The following is a 20,434-nucleotide window of genomic DNA, read 5'->3' on the forward strand; positions in this document are numbered from 1 at the left end:
AAAAACTCAAAGCCCAAATACATGCTGCCTAAAGGAAACTCACTTCACCCACAAAGACATACATACTCTGAAAATGAAGTGGGAAAACAAACAAACAAACAAACAAACAAAAACTCCATGCAAAGAGAAACCAAAAATGAACAGAAGTAACTTACTTAGATAAAATAAACTTTACATCAAAAACTGTGAACAGTTTGTCACCTTGTAAAAAGAAACTGTAAAAAAAAGTTTTAAGCTGTAAAGAGACAAGGAAGTTCATTATATAATGGAAAAAAAAACAGTTCAGCAAGAGGATTAACAATAGTAAATATGTATGCATCAAACACCAGAGAACCAAGATATATTAAAGCAAATATAAGTATTATCTAAGGGGAAAGACAGACACCAATGCAGTAATAGTAGAGGACTTCAATATCCCACTCTCAGCATAAGACAGATCACCTAGAAAGAAAAATAGAATTTAAACTACACTGTAGACCAAATGGACTTCACAGACACTTGTAAAACACTTCATCCAGTAGCTGCAGAATGCAGAATACTCATTCTTCTTCTTCTCCTTCTTTTTTTTTTTTTTTTTTTTTTTTTGAGATGGAGTCTTGCTCTGGTACCCAGGCTGGAGGGCAGTGGCACAATCTCGGCTCACTGTAACCTCTACTTCCTGGGTTCCTGTGCCTCAGCCTCTCGAGTAGCTAGGATTACTGTCACACACCACCAAGCCCAATTAATTTTTTTCTGTATTTTTAGTAGAGACAAGGTTTCACCATTTTGGCCAGGCTGCTCTCCAACTCCTGACCTCAAGTGATCTGCCCACCTTGGTCTCCCAAAGTGCTGGGATTACAGATATGAGCCACCATGCCTGGCCAGAATATTCACTCTTCTTATCAGAACATGGAGTATTCCACAGGACAGACCATATGTTAGGCCACAAAACAAGTCTCAATAAATTTTAAAAAATCAATATCATATCAAGTATATTTTCTGACAACAGCAACATAAAACTAGAAATCAGCAACAAGAAGAACTCTGAAAGGTGTACAAATACATGAAAATTAAATAACACGCTCCTGAATGACCAATGAGTCAAGGAGGAAATTAAAAAATAAACTGGAGGCCGGGTGTGGTGGCTCACACCTGTAATCCCAACACTTCGGGAGGCTGAGGCGGGAGGATCACAAGGTCAAGAGATCGAAACCATCCTGGCCAACATGGTGAAGCACTGTCTCTACTAAAAATACAAAAATTAGATGGGTGTGGTGGCATGCGCCTGTAGTCATAGCTACTCGGGAGGCTGAAGCAGGAGAATTGCTTGAATCTGGGAGGCAGAGGCTGCAGTGAGCTGAGATCATGCCACTGCACTCCAGCCTGGCTACAGAGTGAGACTCTGTCTCAAAAAACCAAACAAACAAAAAAAACCAAGTAAATAGAAAAATTTCTTAAAAACAAATAAATAAAAACAAAAATACAACATACCAAAACCTATGCAATGAATACCGCAGAAGCAGAATTAAAAGTTTATACCAATAAATGCCTACATCAAAAAAGTACAAAAACTTCAAATTAACAACATAATCATGTTCCCCCGGGAACTAGAAAAACAAGAACAAAACCCAAAGTTAGTAGAGAGAAATAAAACATAAAAATCAGTACAGAAATTTACAAAAAAGAAGACTAAAAAACTATAAAATATCAACAAAATGTTGGTTTTTTGAAAAAACAAAATTGACAAAACATTAGCTAGACTAAAAGTGAGAAGACCCAAATAAATAAAATAAAAAATGAAAAAGCAGACATTACAGCTGATGCCACAGAAATACTAAAGATCATTAGAGACTATTATGAGCAACTGTAGGACAACAAATTGGAAAACCTAGAGAAAATGGATAAATTGCTAAACACACAAAACCTGTCAAGATTGAAACAGAAGGAAATACAAAACCTGAACAGATCAATAATGAGTAACAAGACTGCATCATCAATAAAAAGTCTCCCAAGAAAAAAAGCCCAGGACTAGATGGCTTCACTGCTGAATTCTACCAAACTTTTAAAAAAGAACTAATACTAATTCTTCTCAAACTACTCCCGAAAATTGAAAGGGAGAGAAATCTTCCAAACTCATTCTATATGGCCAGCATTACCCTGACACCAAAACCAGACCAGGACACAACAAAAAAAAGAGCACTATGGCCAGTATTCCTAATAAATACAGATGCAAAAACCCTCAGTAAAACACTAGCAAACCAAATCCAGCAACACATTAAAAAGATTATTCATCATGATCAAGTTGGATTTATCACAGGTATGCAAGGATGGTTCAACATATGCAAATCAATAAATGTGATACATCATATCAACTGAATGAAGAAAAAAAGGATAATTTCAATACATGCAGAAAAAGCATCTGATAAAAATTCAGCTTTCCTTCATGACAAAAACTAAAAAAAATTAGGTATAAAAGAAACATACCTCAATACAATGAATACCATATATGACAAAACCACAACTAACAACATACTGAACAAAAAAACGTTGAAAGCTTTTCCTCTAAGAACCGGAACAATACAAGGATGTCCACCCTCGTCAATCTTATTCAACACAGCACTGGAAATCTCAGCCAAAGCAATTAGACATAAGAGAGAAATAAATGGCTTCCAAATAAAAAAGAAGTCAAAACTGTCCACTTGAGGTGACATTATCTTATATACAGAAAAACCTAAATATTCTATGAAAAAGCTCTTAGAACTTGTAATTCATTAACGTTTCAGGATAAAAAAACTCAACATACAAAAATCAGTAGCATTTCTACATACTTAACAAACTAACTGGAAAAGAAAGAAATCTTCTTTATTATAAAAATTAAAATACCTATGAATAAATTTAACCAAGGAGGTAAAAGATCTCTAGAAGGAAAACTATAAAATACTGATTAAAGAAATTGAAGACACCAAAAAATGAAAAGAAATCTCATGTTCACAGATTGGGAGATTAATACTGTTAACATGACCATACTACCAAAAGTGATCACAGTCAATGCAATTTCTACCATATTACCAATTAATTTCTTCACAGAAATTTTTTTTAAAAATCTTAAAATTTGCATGGAGTCACAAGATTCCAAAGAGTCAAAGCAATCCTGTGTAAAAAGAACAAAGCTGGAGATATCTATCACACTGACTTCAAAATATGTTACAAAGCTATAGTAACAAAAACACCATAGTACTGGCATAAAAACAGATACACCCACCAACGAAACAGAATAGAGAAGTCAAAAATAATTCCACATATTTACAGGTAACTGATTTTCAACAAAAGCACCAAGAAAATACATTGGGGAAAGGACAGCCTCTTCAATAAATGATTCTGGGAAAACTGCATATCCAAATGCAGAAGAATTAAAACTAGGTCCATCTCTCATCATATATAAAAATCAAAGACTTAAGTATGAGGTCCCAAACTATGAAACTACTAGAGGAAACCACAAGGAAAAGACTTCAGGACATTGCCCTGGGTGAAGATTTTACAGGTAAGACCTCAATAACACAGGCAACAAGTTGGGCATGGTGGCACATGCCTATAGTCCCAGCTACTTGGGAAGCTGAGGCAAGAGGATCACCTGAGTCCAGAAATTTTGTGCTGTAGGTGCTATAGTGTGCTATTCCAATCGGGCATCCACATTAAGTTTCGCATCAGGATAATGACCTCCCAGGAGTAGAGGACCACCAGAATGCCTAAGGAGGGCTGACCTGACCCAGGTCAGAAACAGAGTGGGTCAAAACTCTATGCTGAAGAATAGTAGCATTGCACCGGTGAATACCCACTGCAATCCAGCCTGGGCAACACAGCAAAACACCATCCTTTATATAAATACAAAAACAAAATAAATAAAACAACCATAACAACAGAAAATGCAGGCAACAAAAGCAAACATAGATAAATGAGATTGTATCAAACCAAAGTTTCTGCACAACAAAGGAAACAATTAACAGAGTAAAGAGACAATCTATACAATGGGAGAAAATATTAATACCTGCAAACTAACTTTTTTTTTTTTTTTTTTTTTTTTTTGAGACAGAGTTTCACTCTTTTTGCCCAGGCTGGGGTGCAATGGCATGGCCTCAGCGCACCACAACCTCTGCCTCCCAGGTTCAAGCAATTCTCTTGCCTCAGCCTCCCATGTAGCTGGGATTATAGGTGCACACCACCAGGCCCAGCTAATTTTGTATTTTTAGTAGGGACGGGATTTTACCATGTTGGTCAGGTTGATCTTGTACTCCTGACCTCAGGTGATCTGCCTGCCTTGGCTCCCCAAAGTGCTGGGATTACAGGTGTGAGCCATCACACCTGGCCCACCTGCAAACCATTTATCTGACAAGGGATTAACATTTAGAATAAACAAGAAACTCAAACAACTCAATGGCAAAAAGCCCCAAATAATTCCATTTAAAAATGGGCAAATGATCTGAATGGATTTATGAATTTATGAAAAACATTTACAAAAACTTGTTCAACCTAACTATTCATCAGGGAAATGCAAATCAAACCACAATGAGATTTCATCTCACCAGCTAGAATGCCTACCGTCAAAAAGACAAAACAAATGTTTTCAAGAATGAGGAGAAAAGGGACTCTAATACACTGTTAGTGCAGATGTAAATTAGTATAGCCATTAAGAAAAATAGTAAGGAGGCTCCACAAAAAACTAACAACAGGCCAAGTGCAGTGGCTCACGCGTGTAATCTCAGCACTTTGGGAGGCCAAGGCAGGCGGATCACTTGGGGTCAAGAGTTGGAGACCAGCCTGGCCAACACAGTGAAACCCCATCTCTACAAAAAAATACAATCAATCAATCAATTAGCCGGGTATGGTGGCACACACCTGTAATCCCGGCTGCTCGGGAGGCTGAGGCAAGAGAATCACTTGAACCTCGGAGGCAGAGGTTACAGTGAGCCACGACCATACCACTGTACTCCAGCCTGGGTGACAAAGTGAGACCCTGTCTCAAAAAAAACTGAAACAGAACTACCACAGGACCCAGCAATTCCACAACTGGGTATATGCCCAAACCAAAGGAAATTAGTATGTCAAAGTGATATCTGCACTCCTATGTTTACTGCAGAACTATTCACAATAACCAAGATATGGAATCAACCTAAGTGCCCATCAACAGACGGATGGATAAAGAAAATGTGGCATATATAAACAATGGAATACTATTCAGCCATAAAAAAGTATGAAATCCTGTCATTCATGGCAACATGGACAATACGGAGGACAATAGGTTAATTAAGTAAGTCAGGCACACAAAGATATATACTGCATGTCCTCACAAGTGGAAGCTAAAAAAGTTTGTTTCATAGAACTAGAAAGTAGAATAGTGGTTACTAGAGCCTGGAAGGGTAGTGAGGAGGGAAGATACAGGTTGGTTAACAAATGCAAAATTACTATTGGATAGGAAGAATAATTTCTGGTGTTCTACAGCACTACAGGCTGACTATAATTAGCACTAATTTATTGTATATTTGAGCTAGAAGAGACGATTTTGAATGTTCCCAATTGAAAGAACGCATTAAATGTTTGAGGTGATGGATATGCTAATTACCCTGATTTGATCATTACACACTGTATACATGAATCAAAATATCACACTGTACCCTGTAAACATGTACAATTGTGTGTCAATTAAGTTTTTAAAAAACATGAAATAAGTGCTGGTGAAGATATGGAGAAATCAGAAGGCTTGTACACTCTTGGTGGGAATTTAAAATGGTGCAGCCACTGAAGAAAACAGAATGGCAGTTCCTCAAAAAATTATAAACAGAATTACAATATAATCCAGTAATTCCTCTTCTGGATATACACCCAAAATAACTGAAACCAAGGTTGTAAGGAGATGTTTGTACACACATGTTCATAACAGCATCATTAATAGCTAAAATGTGGAAGCAATCCAGGTGTCTGTAAACAAATCAATAAATACAGTATATACGCAGAATGAGATATCATTAAGCCTTAGAAAATAATGAACATTAGGTCAAGCGTGGTAGCTCACACCTGTAATTTCAGTACTTTGGGAGGCTGAGGTGGGCGGATCACCTGAGGTCAGGAGTTCGAGCAGCCTGGCCAATATGGTGAAACCACATCTCTACTAAAAATACAAAAATTAGCCAGGTTTGGTAGCAGGCGCCTTTAATCCCAGCTACTTGGGAGACTAAGGCAGGAGAATGGCTTGAACCTAGGAGATGGAGGTTGCAGTAAACTGAGATCACGCCAATGCACTCCAACCTGGGCAACAGAGCGAGACTCTGTCTCAAAATAATAACAATAATAATAATGACATCATGCTAAGTAAAATAACTCAGTCCAAAAAAAAAAAAAAAGACATCATGCTGAGTAAAATAACCCCCCAAAAAAACAAAAAAACAACAAAAAAAGACAAATACTGCTTGATTCCACTTACAAAGGTATGTAGAGTAGTCAAAAATCCTAAAAGACAGAAAGTGAACTGGTGATTACCCGGGGTTGGGAGGATGGGGTAATGGGAAGTTACTGTTTAATGGGTACAGTTTGTTTTACAAGGTGATAAGAACTCTGGAGATGGATGGTAATGATGGTTCCACAATATGAATGTATTCAATACCACTGAATTGTACACTTAAAATTAGTTAAGATAAAAAAAACAAAAAACAAAACAAAATAAAACAAAAAATTAGTTAAGATGCAAGATTTTATTTTATGTGTATTTTATCAATTTTCAAATATTGGAAAAAAATTAATGAAATCCCAATAAAACTGCAAACAAACTTTTTTATGGAGCTAGACATTAATATTCAAGTTGATATGAAAAAACAAACATATAATACTAGCTAGGAAAATACTGAGAGAAAAACTCTAAGGACCGAGTACCACCACCAGATATTAAAGCATACTATAAAGCCTCTATAATTAAAGTATCATAATAATGGTGGAGACGCCTAAAGTCCCAACTACTTGGGAGGCTGAGGAGGGAGGATTGCTTGAGCTCAGGAGTTCAATGTTACAGTGAGCCACGATCATGCACTCCAGCCTGGGCAACAAACACAGACTCTGTCTCTAAATAAAAATTGAAACAAAATTTTTTTTTTTAATTGTAAAATGGCACATGAACAGACAACCAGATGAGTGAAACAGAATAGAAAGTCCAGAAATATATCCAAGTATATATGGAAATTTAAAATACAATAAAAGCATCATTATGAATCACTGGGGCAAAGACAGGTTTTTAATAAAAGTGTGAGACAATTAGCCACTTAGAAAAAACTAATTAAATCCATACCTCACAGCATACAAAAAAATACACTTCAAATAGATCACAGAACTAAATGTAAAAAATGAAACCATACAAGCAAAAAGAAGTGAATTCCTCTTTAACCTCAGTTCAGGGAGAGACTACTAACTCTGACTTAATACCCAGAAGCAGTAACAGATTAAATTTGATTACATAATAAAAATTTTTGCACAGCAAAAAAATAACAGAAGCAAACTCAGAAGACTGCTGACACACACTGACAGAAAATATCTGCAGCCTAATCCTGATATATAAAGAACTCCTAAAAAGCAAGCTAATTTAAAAAAAAAAAATTAAGCAAGGTAAAAAAGGCCAAAAAAACCAAGTACAATAGGGAAAGACAGGAACAAACAATTCATACAAAAATGATGTAAAAATGGCCTTTAAACAAATGAAACATTGCTCAATCTCATTTATAATGTGAGAAATGCAAATTAAACTACACTAAGATGCAAAGTGATATAATTCTCTTGGATGGAAATTTGGCAATATCCAACAAAACTGCATATGATTTACCTTTTGACCCACCAATTTACTTCAGAAATTCACCCTGAAGATACATCTCCAGAAAATGAAAATATTTACATGTACAACATTATTGATTGCATCATCAGTTGTAATCACAAAATACTGGAGGCCAGGTGCAGTGGCTCAACACCTATAATCCCGGTACACTGGGAGGCCTGAGGTGGGCAGATCAACTGAAGCCAGGAGTTTGAGAGCAGCCTGGCCAGCAAGGTGAAATCTCACCTCTACTAAAAATACAAAATTTTAGCCAGTTGTGGTGGCATATGCCTGCAATCTCAGCTGCTCAGGAGGCAGGAGAATCACTTGAATCCCAGAGGCGGAGGTAGAGGCTGCAGTGAGCCAAGATCATCCCACTGCCCTCCAGCCTGGGCAACAGAGCAAGACTCTGTTTCGGAAAAAAAAAAAAGACAAAATATTGGAAACTAAATAAACCTAAGAGATTGTTTCACTAAACACTGACAGAAACACATAGTGGAGTGCTATGCAGCCATAAAAAAGAATGAGGTTAATCTCTATGAACTAATCTGAAGCAGTTTCCAGGGTACACTGATAAGAAAGAAGGAAAAATACAATGACATCTGATATTTGTGAGGAACAACAACAACAACAAAAAATGTAGGAAGTCTAAACCAGAAACTAAAGAGATTAATCTCACATAGGGGCAGGACAGAGGAGAAAAGATGAGGGAAATGGGAACAGGGTAGAGCAGATGTGGGAAGTGGCAACTTTTTGAGGTTTTTTTTAAATTTTTTGTTTGTTCGTTTTTTGGTATATTATAGTTGTCTTTTCGAACCATGTAGATATTTCAAAAGCCCAATATATAAATAAATAAATAAACAAGGATGAGGTATGGACTCAAAATAGAATAGAACAGAAAGAATAAACCTGCTTTATAAGTGAATAACAAACCACATTAAAGGAGAATTCAGGGAGAAAAATCATAAGTAACTTTGGAAAACAATATTTTGACTATATACTCTAAGGTTAAAGATAAAAACAACTATACACAAATATTACATGTAAGTTAATGGGTTTGTTTTTCATTGAGTGATGAGCTAGCAATTCTAAAACAATTTTATATTCTAGGACTGAGTAAATACAGTATGAATAATGAATATCAGTTTTCTCACCGTCAAAAGAATTGCAAGTATGAAAAGAGGAAGGCCAGAATGAACTCCATGGTGCTGGAACGGAGCCGGAAATATCAATGTAAACTCAAGATTATTAATATAGAGAAAAAAAAAAGAAATAGACATAAATGTGTACTTTTCAGTTCACTGAGAGGACCTAGAAGCAATGACTCTCTAGTACCAACAAGCATACCTAGAGCTGAGATTTTGGTTTCTAAATGCCATTCTCCAATTAAAAAGGAATCAAAGCACCTCAGAGAAATGCTTAATTCCAGGGCTGGGGCAGGGAAAGTGAAAGAGAATCATAGAACATCCTGTAATGATAGAAAAAAGTCACAATAAATCGTGGGATTATATCAAAAGGACATGGGATTCAACTTGAAAGATCTTCCAATAGTCAAATCTGAGAGAAGTTGAGCAACACAAAATATTATAACAAAATATTATAATCTATAGAAAAAATAAGAATGTATAAATCCATAGTGATATAAATATATCTAGACGAGAATGGAAAGCTCTTCCTTTCAGGAGAATTTCAACTAATAAATGTGGAAGGATTACAGAAATGGAAAGATCACCATTTGGCAAACGCTAGAATTATAACTGTTTCAGATAACAATTATCAATGGATACTAAAATTAATGGAAGAATATATAAAGGCAAAATATGAGAATATTTACATAGACTTGAAATATCATATGGGCAACCACAAGATAATTATATATTACAAAGGGAAAAAAATAGTAATTTTATAGGGGAAAAACATGGCAGATGGCACCTTAACCAAGTGATCAAAGTTAAAATCACCAGTTAAGGGGCCAAATCATGAACCTCCTAATATGATGCACTGAGGACACATGACTTTGATGTTTTCCTTAAAATGCCTAACCTGAATTTAACCATGAAAAATGCAATACAAAACCAAATTGAGAGAGGATATACAAAATACTGACAAGTATTTGTCAAAGTGTTCATATGTTCCATATTAAAAGTAACTAAATGCAATGTGTGATCCTGGATTGGGTTTTAGACCAGAAAAAAGACATCAGTGGGACAACTGGTAAAATTTGAGTACAGTTAATAGACTTTATAATAGTAATGTCTGATTTCTTGATATTCATATTAATTTCTTAATCTTGGTTATTATAATATGGTTACATAAGGTATCCATATTTGGGAGATAAGGGTGAAGGGCACATGGGAATTCTTTGTACTACTTGTACATCATTTTGTTAACTCTGACATTATTTCAACATGAAAAACTTTAAATATCTATGTATATATCACCTAACACTCTGAAGCTCCTTCCTGGTGATCTCTTCTGCCATCTGTGAAGCCCGCAATTTCTCCTCATACTGATCCTTTTCAGATTGCCTCCAGACATCATGTTCTACTTTCATTTTCTCCAAATCTGCTAATCTGTTCTCGAGTTCTAACCTAAAACAAGAGATCATAATTATGTTACAAGAACTATAATAAAGATGATATAACAGCAAAATGTTTTCATTTGCAAGGATATTTAAGTCAAACTAAGGTAATTAAGTACTTACTTTTCATCTTGTAATACCACAAGTTTTTGATAACCTTCTTCTTTGGCAGCTTGTACTTTACGTATTAATTCACGATCCTTTTCTACTAAGAGCACTTTGTGGTGTTCAACAGCTGCTTTGAGAATTTCATTGTCTGACTGTAATCCTAGTGTTTTTTAAGGAGAAAAATGTACTATTCAATGTTACTAAGATGAAAAGTCACATTTAACAGCAAGTATTCATAAGCTGGTAAGACAACTAAAAGAATGTAGAAAGTCTCTATGAATATATATTCTCAATAATACTCACATCATTAATAAACTCTCTTAAAATAGAGAATGAAACAGGATAAAACTCAGAGCAAATTTTCCTGTCACTGTTTATTTAGTGCATACACATATAAAAACTTTAATAAAAGGCTATATACATTTACTCATTCGAACACTGAGAGTTGAGAACAACCTGGATGATAAACCAGAGGTTTACTTTCTTCACTTCTAAAGGGGTTCTGTGACCTAAGCCTCTAAGACAGCATCATAGACAAAGCTGGCCGATAGCAGAGTGAAATAAATCACAAAACCCTTCAAAACCTGTTGATTCTAGCAGAACTGCTAGATTTCTAGCAGAAGTATAAATAACACGGACACTTTCAAGAAAGTTTGTACAATGAATTCAGAAATCTTTGTGATGAAATGGCAAATACTTTGCAGATGGAATAATTAAAGCAAACTCACATCTAACTCAAAGTAAAAACAAAATGCAGCATCCTTTAAGTTCCTAAAAAAATTTACTCCCTAACTCTATGGAAATCCATGAGCCAAATAAATAGAAATCAATAATTGGAAAAAATCATTCACAGCATACAGACACGGTGTTAGCACCTGTAGTCCCAGCTACTGAGGAGGCTTAGGCAGGAGGATCATTTGAGCCAAGGAATTCAAAGCTAGCCTGGGCAACAAGGTGAGACCCGGTTTCAAAACATGAAAGGCATTCATCATAAACTCTGTCTGAAATGAGTTCAACTACAGATCAACTCAAGGATAGCTACAGGCCAAATGTAAGCTTATTTAAATACTTCAAGTTAGAAACAACGTAAATAATGAAGAAATCTGATGAGATGGACGTTCTAAGATTAAACTGGAACTTAAAAATAAGCCTACTTGGCCGGGTGCACGGCTCACACCTGTAATCCCAGTACTTTGGGAGGCCGAGGCAGGCAGATCACGAGGTCAGGAGATCGAGACCATCCTGGCTAACACAGTGAAACGCTGTCACTACTAAAAATACAAAAAATTAGCCAGCCTGGTGGCGGGCGCCTGTAGTCCCAGCTATTCAGGAGGCTGAGGCAGGAGAATGGCATGAACCTGGGAGGTGAAGTTTGCAGTAAGCCGAGATCACGCCACTGCACTCCAGCCAGAGGGACACAGCAAGACTCCGTCTCAAAAATAAATAAATAAATAAAAAATAAAAAAATAAGCCTACCCTACACTAGGCTACAATGACTGGCCTAGGGTCTACATAAAAAAAATTTTTTAATTGAAAAAAATTAAGCCTGGAACCCAATTATCTTCTTCACATTCTCTAGACTTAAAATGTCCTAGGAGTAATAAACTACACAATAAATAGATTTAAGATTTATAAATCACAAAGTATGGCATCCCATTTACAAAGTTCATTTATGTATCCAAAAACTATGATAAAAACATAAGACTGATTTTTTAAAAGTTATTAAGTCTTACAATGAACAAAACACTCAACATATAATAAACATTTCATATGTACTCCAAAATTTAAACTACGTTGAAAATCTGGAAATAAAAATTCATGTTCAACTATTTTAATAATTTGAGTTCATATCTGAAAAAATAAGCAGCAGCAGCAGCAGCAGCAAGGGAAATCACACATTACCATCCAGTTCACTTTGAATCTTATTCCTTTCTCTTTCTAGCTCACTCTTAGCCCTTGCTGTCTCCAGTTTGATGTCTGTTATTTCCAGTTTGTTTGAATGTTTAAGTTCTTTCACCTGTTGATAATTAAAAATTGAAATTACTATTCATCATTTTCTTGTCATTCAATACTTACCCCAAAACATAAATGGAAACGAGAAAACGCTTTGATAGTAGAGTCTAAGTACCTTTCAAGAAGAAAGGAGTGTCAATGCCTGCAACAGTACTTCAAATAAGGAGACATCAAGAAAACAGTTCTTTCCTAACAGAACTGAGGCATTTCCTTACGAATATCTATGTATGGTCCTCTGGCTTAATCTTGCCTTAAAGACTTAATTACAAGTATCTAAAATCAAATACTTGATGATTGGAAAATCTGCAGGGAAAAAATTCTGAAACTTTTTAAATTTGTTAATATTTCTAAAAGACAGGGTCTCACTATGTCATCCAGGCTGGAGTGCAGTGGCACAGTCATAGCTCACTTTAACTTCAAACTCCTGGGCTCAAGTGATCCTCTCTCTTCAGCATTCCAAGTAGCTGTCAAGACTACAGGTGCACACCACCACACTCAGATAATTTTTCAATTTTTTTGTAGCGATGGGCTCTTGCTATGTTGACCAGGCTGGTCTCAAACTCCTGGCCTCAAGCAATCCTCCTGCCTTGGCCTCCTAAAGTGCTAGGATTATAGGTGTAATCCACTGCACTTGGCCTGAAACCTTCCTTTTAAAAAGTGTCCAGAGCTGGACACAGTAACTTGCACCTAAAATCCCAGCTACTCAAAAGGCTGTGGCAGAAGGAAGTGTCTGAGGCCTGGTGTTGGAGACCACTCTGGGCAACATAGTGAGATCCTTTCTCTAAAAAAAAAAATTTTTTTAATTAGCCCCTTAGTCCCAGCCATTGGGGAGACTAAGAGGATCACTTGAGTCTAGGGGTTTGAGGCTGCAGTGAACTATGATTGTGCCAATGTACTCCAGCCTGGGCAACAGAGTGAGACCTTGTCTCTAAAAAAATTAAAATTAAATTTAAGAATAAAAAATGTGTTAGGGACAAAGAAGGTACTCTAGGTAGAAGGAACAGCATATAAAATGTTATTATGTGTATAACATGACATGGTCTGCTCTTAAAACAAGCTATGTATTACATGGAGAGCACCGGCAGATGTGAAATCTGTGGAGGAATGGCAGGGAATAAACTTTATATACCACACGAAAGGGTTGTTTTTCGGTTAGCTGTTGAAGGTGGCACAATTAATTAATGTAAATCTGTTGGCTTAAGAAACTGAAGGTAAATAAATCAATTAAGAGGCAAAGAATGAACAAAGGGGGAGAATGAAGAATCAATTGAATCTGGTGACAAAATGGTCTATGTGTATAGATTGTGTCTGTGTGCGCATGTGCACAAGTATGAGGTAGGGGATAGAGGCAGGAACAAGAATAAATCATATAAATTCATTTTCCATAGCCCTTCTCTTTGGTAAGGAGCTTCTAAAATTAGATATAGTCATATAATAAGGATTTAATCAATAAAAACATAAAGATTAGATGACCCGTTTTCTGATATATTACCCAAATATAGAAAACTATGGAATCAGAGTAGGAAACTACAAATATATACAAGTTAAATACAGAAAATGTGAGATGGTAGAAACAGGAAAGTAAAAGACAATTTACTTAAGAGTCCAATAAAAATCCCATAAAAACTGGAGTTGGGAGTCAGACACAAATCAAAAAGAGGTCCCAGAGCCAAAGAGGGCAAGGATGAGAAATAGAAGTGTCTTACTGGAAGAGACTCCATCAACAAAAGGTCCTGAAAATGTTTCAAGGAATAGTTTCATGCAAAATCTTCATTTAAAGGAAATAAACAGAAAAGTGAGTACTGCCTTCGTACTGGTAACTACAATAAGACATCCCTCCAGATTAACTCGTAGATTTTTAAATGACCGTTCATAAAATGGCAACCTTGTGCTGACATCAGTTTTGCATTTTTATTTATTTATATTTTGAGACAGAGTCTCGCTCTGTCGCCCAGGCTGGAGTGCAGTGGCTTGATCTCAGCTTACGGCAACCTCTGTCTCTGGGGTTCAAGCGATTCTCCTGCCTCAGCCTCCCGAGTAGCTGGGATTACAGGCATGCACTACCACACCTGGCTAAATTTTGTATTTTTAGTAGAGATGGGGTTTCACCATCTTGGCCAGGCTGGTCTTGAACTCCTGACCTCACGATCCACCCGCCTTGGCCTTCCAAAGTGCTGGGATTACAGGCACAAGCCACCACGCCCAGCCTGCATTTTTAATTTCCTTTTGGAAGTTCTTTTCTACAAAAGCAAGTTTTATAAAATGATGTTTACATGAAAGCAGCTGAGAATTTGTTTTAATACTTAAACTTTCTGTAGATTGGGTTTTACTACATTATAATTTCATGGACAGATAGAATTTAAGTTACAAATACTTTAAAATTTTGAAGAAATACAATTACAAAGAAAATCCAATCACTATGACAAACGTAATTATAACCTGCTATTATATACTAACTGTAAAAGGGTAAGAATGACACAGCATTTCATTAACAAACATACTATAGCTGCATAAGGTGGAAAATTAGAGCTATCTTATTTCATAGGAAGTTGATTCATCTCATGGTAACTTCAAGATCTACAAAAACTTCTTTTTCATTTCACCCTAAGATTTATTGAAATGAGAAGACATTTTTAACTAAACTATAATTATTGAAACTGAAAGAACACCGAATAGGAAGTCAAGCAACAAGTGAGGTCTGTCTTCAGGCCTACTTTTGCTGTTAAACCAGTGGTATATGCTCAAGCAATGTACCTGTCCTCTCTGCATTCAAATTTACTCATCTATGGATCTTAAGCTTTTCTTTATTGCCTTATTTGTATCATCCTAACATCACCGATGCACTTATACGAACACTGTTAATTTCCTAAAAATATACTAAAAGGAATTTTACTTAAAATAACGTATGAAAATTTATTACCCAGTAATGACAATAATAGCACTTTTCTATGAGTAATCTGAACCAAATTCCAAATGTTACAATAAGGTTTCTTTCTGCCCCTAGATCCCTGGTTCTTAATCTTCTTTGTGATCAAGTCCCAAATCCTAGGAAAATTAGGGATTTTTTAAAAATAAAATGCTCATGTTAAAATGTTGCATAAAATTTCAAGTAATTCATGGTCTCCTGAAGCTCCACTGGATCAAGTCACCCTGTTCTTCACAGAATGTCTGCCATATAGATTCTGGCCTTTATGTTGTGAATTTGCTTTATGTTTTTCACACAATGGAAGTATTCAGATATTACTAACAAAACTTTAATAAATGTCAAAACTGGCAATACTGGGCATTTTATAGGGGGTCAGGATCTGTTAAAGTACACATACTCACAGAAAGACACACAAGAGCACAGTATAAACAAGTAAGAAACGGAAATATAATTGACAATATGTATTACCTAAGAAGCCCTGGATACAGATTCCAAAGAGACGGTACTCAAATCCTGATCGTTTTCAAAGTTCTGAGACGTAATTACCTCATTAATTTAGGTAAATAAGGACAACTCTGTTGGGTGGCTTCCTTAAAACTATCTTTTATTGGCATTCTGAAAATGAAAAACGTTATGAGGGAACTAGAAGAATTTACCTCGCTGAATGTGAAATCTCCTTAAGGTCATCATTTTCAGGCCATCTTTAGTAACACCTTTTAATCCAAGACACTGATGCTCACACTGACATAACTTTGTTCTAAAATCTGACAAACATTTATGAATTTGAATAACTTAGACAACACACCCCAGGTGTTCCTTTGCACTGCAAACAACCATTTGCTAGAATTGCAAAATGTTTATGAAAATTTCAAGTTGCAAAGAAAACTGTGGCAGTCATGTTTGAAATATTATTTTAAAATTTACCCTTCCAATGGAATCTTTACATGCAAGACTTCAAATGAAACTTAGTTTGTTTAAAGTTAAAGGATGGTATTTAATACTCCATTTATATGCAAAATAATGCAAGTGTGCCTTTAAAAAGACAGGCAACTCTTAGCAACGTGTATTAATAAACAAGCACAAAGAAATAAATACTATACTAGATTGCTGTTTTTTCTCCAGCAGAGTAGGAGAAATCACCTATGCTCTAACTCTAAAAGGAAAGAGCAATAGGGAAGAGTATATATACGGAAAAAAAGAAGGAAAATCAGGGTCAGCACAAAGGTGAGCCAGAGAGCTCAGGTAAAATGTACTGCATGAAAAGTATTATACTTGGTGACCCCCCAAGAGAGAAGCCACTGCACAAGCCAGCATATCCCATGTCCTGTTGCGACATGTGTGGTTCCAATTATTCCAGCAGTGTAGTCTGGCTACTCAGGTCAAGAACGATGTGCTGCAATACTAGGTATTCAATATTATTTTACAAAACTAAAAATAATTTATACTGGAATTGGAAGAAAAGCATGGAAACTCCCTATATCCTGAATTTACTTGTGTTTTATATCTATTTTTTTTGTATACTCTATAGTTATAAGCGTTCAATGTGTATCTGTTGAATATATAATCTACTTATAGTTAATCAGGAGGCAATCAAATTATTTCCTAGTAGTTCTTACACAGTCTTAGTAGGCTGGAAGAGTTCTTACAGATATAAGGAAATTGGATCCTAATGATATTAGGTAAACTTGCCTAAGGTTACACACAGTTATTGAGACAGTGAGATACAGACTAGTCAATGGACTAAAAATTCTGTATTATTTATGTTACAATATTTTCTTATTTAAGGATATTACCAGTGTATAGTCACTGCTATTATCATTTTCATCATCAGCTACATTTAATTTTTGCCACAACTCTATAAAGTAGGTATTAGTCCCATTTCATAGACTTAAGTTTCACTTAAGTTTCAGAGAGATGGTGAACTGCCCAAGGTCACACAGCTTTTTTTAGTAAAGGAAAAATCAGAATTTGAATCCAGTCTGTTAAGGAGAATATAAATGTAGATCATGCTGCTACTACTAATTTATTCATTGAAGAAATATTTATTGAGTACCTACTATGTGCCGGCACTGTTCTAGAAGCTGGAAAAGTAGTAGTGATGAAAACAATGTCCCTGCTCTCTTGGAGCTTATATTGGGTTGAAAGGAAGGTGGTGGGAAAGAAAAGGAGAGACAAAAACATAAAAACCAAATAACTATATCAGATAGTATTAAGAGCTATGAAGCAGGTAAGGAAGATAGAAAGACAGAGGAAGAAGGAAGATGCTATTTTCCAACGTGAAGACAAGGAAAGCCTCTCTGGTTAGGCAACATCTAGGGGGTGAGGAGGCAAGTTATGTGGATATGTGAGGGAAGACTGAGTCAAGGTCAGACAAGTGCAGAAACTCTGAGCAAGACGTGAGTTTGCTCAAAGAGTGACAAGGCCAAAGGGAGCAAAGTGAACAGGAGGAAAAATTCATGGTCATGGCTGTGAAAAGACTCCAGATCACACAGAGCTCTGAATGGGTAGAAAGCAGAAAGACCAGTAAGCAACCTGGCACAGAAATTGAGCCTAAAAAAATTATGGCTTGGACTAGAAAGGTCACGGTGGATGTGGTAAGAATTGATCAGATTCTGCATGTATTTGGAAGGCAGAGTGATAGAATTAAAAATACTTCAATACAGAGAATGCAAAATTCGTCATTGTACAGTATCAAGTATTCTACAGAATGAAGTAGAGGCATAAGATAACATACTCTACTGATCAATGTATTTATTTCTTGGAAGGTAGAATGATATAATAAAACATTTCAGTATAAAGAAATGAATTATTAAAAATAAAATTTATCATTATATAGTAACAAACATTCTAAAGAATGAAACAGAAACATAAAACAACTTACTTTACTGGACAATGTATTTACTTCTCGTTCAGCTTTATGCAATTTATTAATTAAAAAGGTATTTTGTTCACTGCTTGATTGTAGCTCTTTTTCCAAGCGTTCTGCCCGTAAATTAGCTGACTGTTTTTCAGCCTTTCATTCAAACAAAATATTTTAAAATTCATTTATTTTTCAAGTATTTCAAAATCAAATAAGCACTACTTAAAATACATTTACAATTATACAAAAATTATTCAAAACCTCAACATTAACATATACCAATGTAACAAACATTTTCTCAAACTAATTGGTAGAATTCAAATGAAAGATAGTGTTTCAGGAAATATGCAACAAAGGTATCTAGACAAACAACATATGAATGACCACCAACAAAATAAAGTTTATATACTTCTCTCATGAGAGAAACTACCTAAGGCATTCACTTGATGTCTATTTATTTTTAACACTGACTTATTTCAAACATTTTTGGAAGTTTCCAGTCTACAACAGATAGGAAAAAGCATATTAGAAAGTAGAAGACAGGGCTCACTGATAGTAACAAGTACAAATTGAAAATCTAAAATCAATGATTTTCAAAAAAGAAATAGGGAAATATATTATTTCAAAATCCTCAGCTAATCTGCAGACTTCTTAAGTGTGAGCAAAGAGGCTCCTGATCTCATGACACAATTAAGATTGTTAATGAAGTCTGTAGGTTGTCAAAAATGTTTCTGGTTGGTAATATTGATAGTACTCTTTCATGAGGGGAGGGGAACTAAAACCTTTTTTAAAAAACATGTCTACTCAACATTATATATATATACACACATATATACACACATACACACACACACACACACATATACACACACACACGTATTTTTTTTCAGACAAGGTTTTGCTTTGTCTCCCAGGCTGGAGTGCAATGGCACGATCTTGGCTCATTGCAACCTCAGACTCCCAAGCACAAACAATTCTCCTGCCTCAGCCTCCCGAGTAGCTGGGACTTCAGGTGCACACCATGGCGCCTGGCTAATTTTTGTATTTTTTGTAGAGACAGGGTTTTACCCGTGTTGTTCAGGCTCATTTCAAACTCCTGAGCTCAGGTGACCCATTTACCTCAGCCTCCCAAAGTGCTGGGATTACAGGCATAAGCCACCATACCCGACCTCAACATAATCAAAATGAAAACGTTTCGGCATTTAAAGGATACACTTCAGTTTCATAACATCTCATTTCGTATATATAGATGCTCTTCAACTTATGATGGGGTTACATCCTGATAAACCCATCACAAATTGAAAATATCTAAGTCCATAACTTAGACTGCCTACCTTAAGCATCCTCAAAACACGTGAATTAGCCTACAGTTGGAAAAAAATCATCTGGCAACACAGTACTCAGTAAAGAGGTTATTTATCCTCATGATCATGTGACTGACTGGGAACTGTGGCTCAGTGCAGCTACACAGCATTGAGAGTATCATACCACATATCAGTAACCCAGGAAAAGATCAAAATTCAAAGTACATAAATACATATATGGCTTTCACACCATTGTATAGTCAAAAAATCATAAGTCAAACCACCTTAAGTTGGGGAACATCTATCTTAAATATGTAAGGACTATATTCGACAAATAGGGAAAAAACCTATTTTCTTCATATATGAAATAATACTCTCTGGGCACAATGATAGCCAAGAAAGTTAAAGAAGAAAGAAATGTTTGCTGTCATATGCTTATTTTCATTTCATCTGACAAATGATAAAAATATAGGCTCTTATGAAAATGTCACAAATCTTTTGTCATCATTGAACTTGCCCTGAAAATAATCACTCTAAAGGACCTCAGTGGAAAGTTTCCCATCAGAACTGTATGCTATATTCAACTGCAATCGTCTCACTTATTCTGTCACTGTGTAAAATACATAAGGATGGAAGGATGGCAACATAAACAGTCTCACAATGAACTGCTTCATGTTTAAGGTACAATGATACTGACAACTTTTAATTCAGAAAACCAGTAAATACTGACCTAGCGTCATGTAACAAAATAAAAAAGTAACTTCTACTCTTCAAAACATACCAATGTATTCCTGTATCACTGGCTGGGGGAAAAAAA

General features: G+C 35.7%; 1 protein-coding gene across 2 annotated transcripts in view; it reads right to left on the minus strand.

The window, feature by feature from the left end:
• CEP83 (centrosomal protein 83) overlaps window positions 1-20,434 on the minus strand; it is a 146,950-nt gene that overhangs the window by 45,750 nt on the left and 80,766 nt on the right. For both annotated transcript variants that reach the window (XM_050747159.1, XM_050747160.1), the window contains 4 exons: window positions 18,335-18,466; window positions 12,417-12,531; window positions 10,530-10,674; window positions 10,267-10,416 (listed from right to left, as the gene is read on the minus strand). In XM_050747159.1, the coding sequence (XP_050603116.1) occupies window positions 10,267-10,416; window positions 10,530-10,674; window positions 12,417-12,531; window positions 18,335-18,466 (542 nt within the window). The remainder of the gene's footprint in view (window positions 1-10,266; window positions 10,417-10,529; window positions 10,675-12,416; window positions 12,532-18,334; window positions 18,467-20,434) is intronic.

Source organism: Macaca thibetana, chromosome 11 (genome assembly GCF_024542745.1).
Source record: "Macaca thibetana thibetana isolate TM-01 chromosome 11, ASM2454274v1, whole genome shotgun sequence".
NCBI lineage: Eukaryota > Metazoa > Chordata > Mammalia > Primates > Cercopithecidae > Macaca > Macaca thibetana.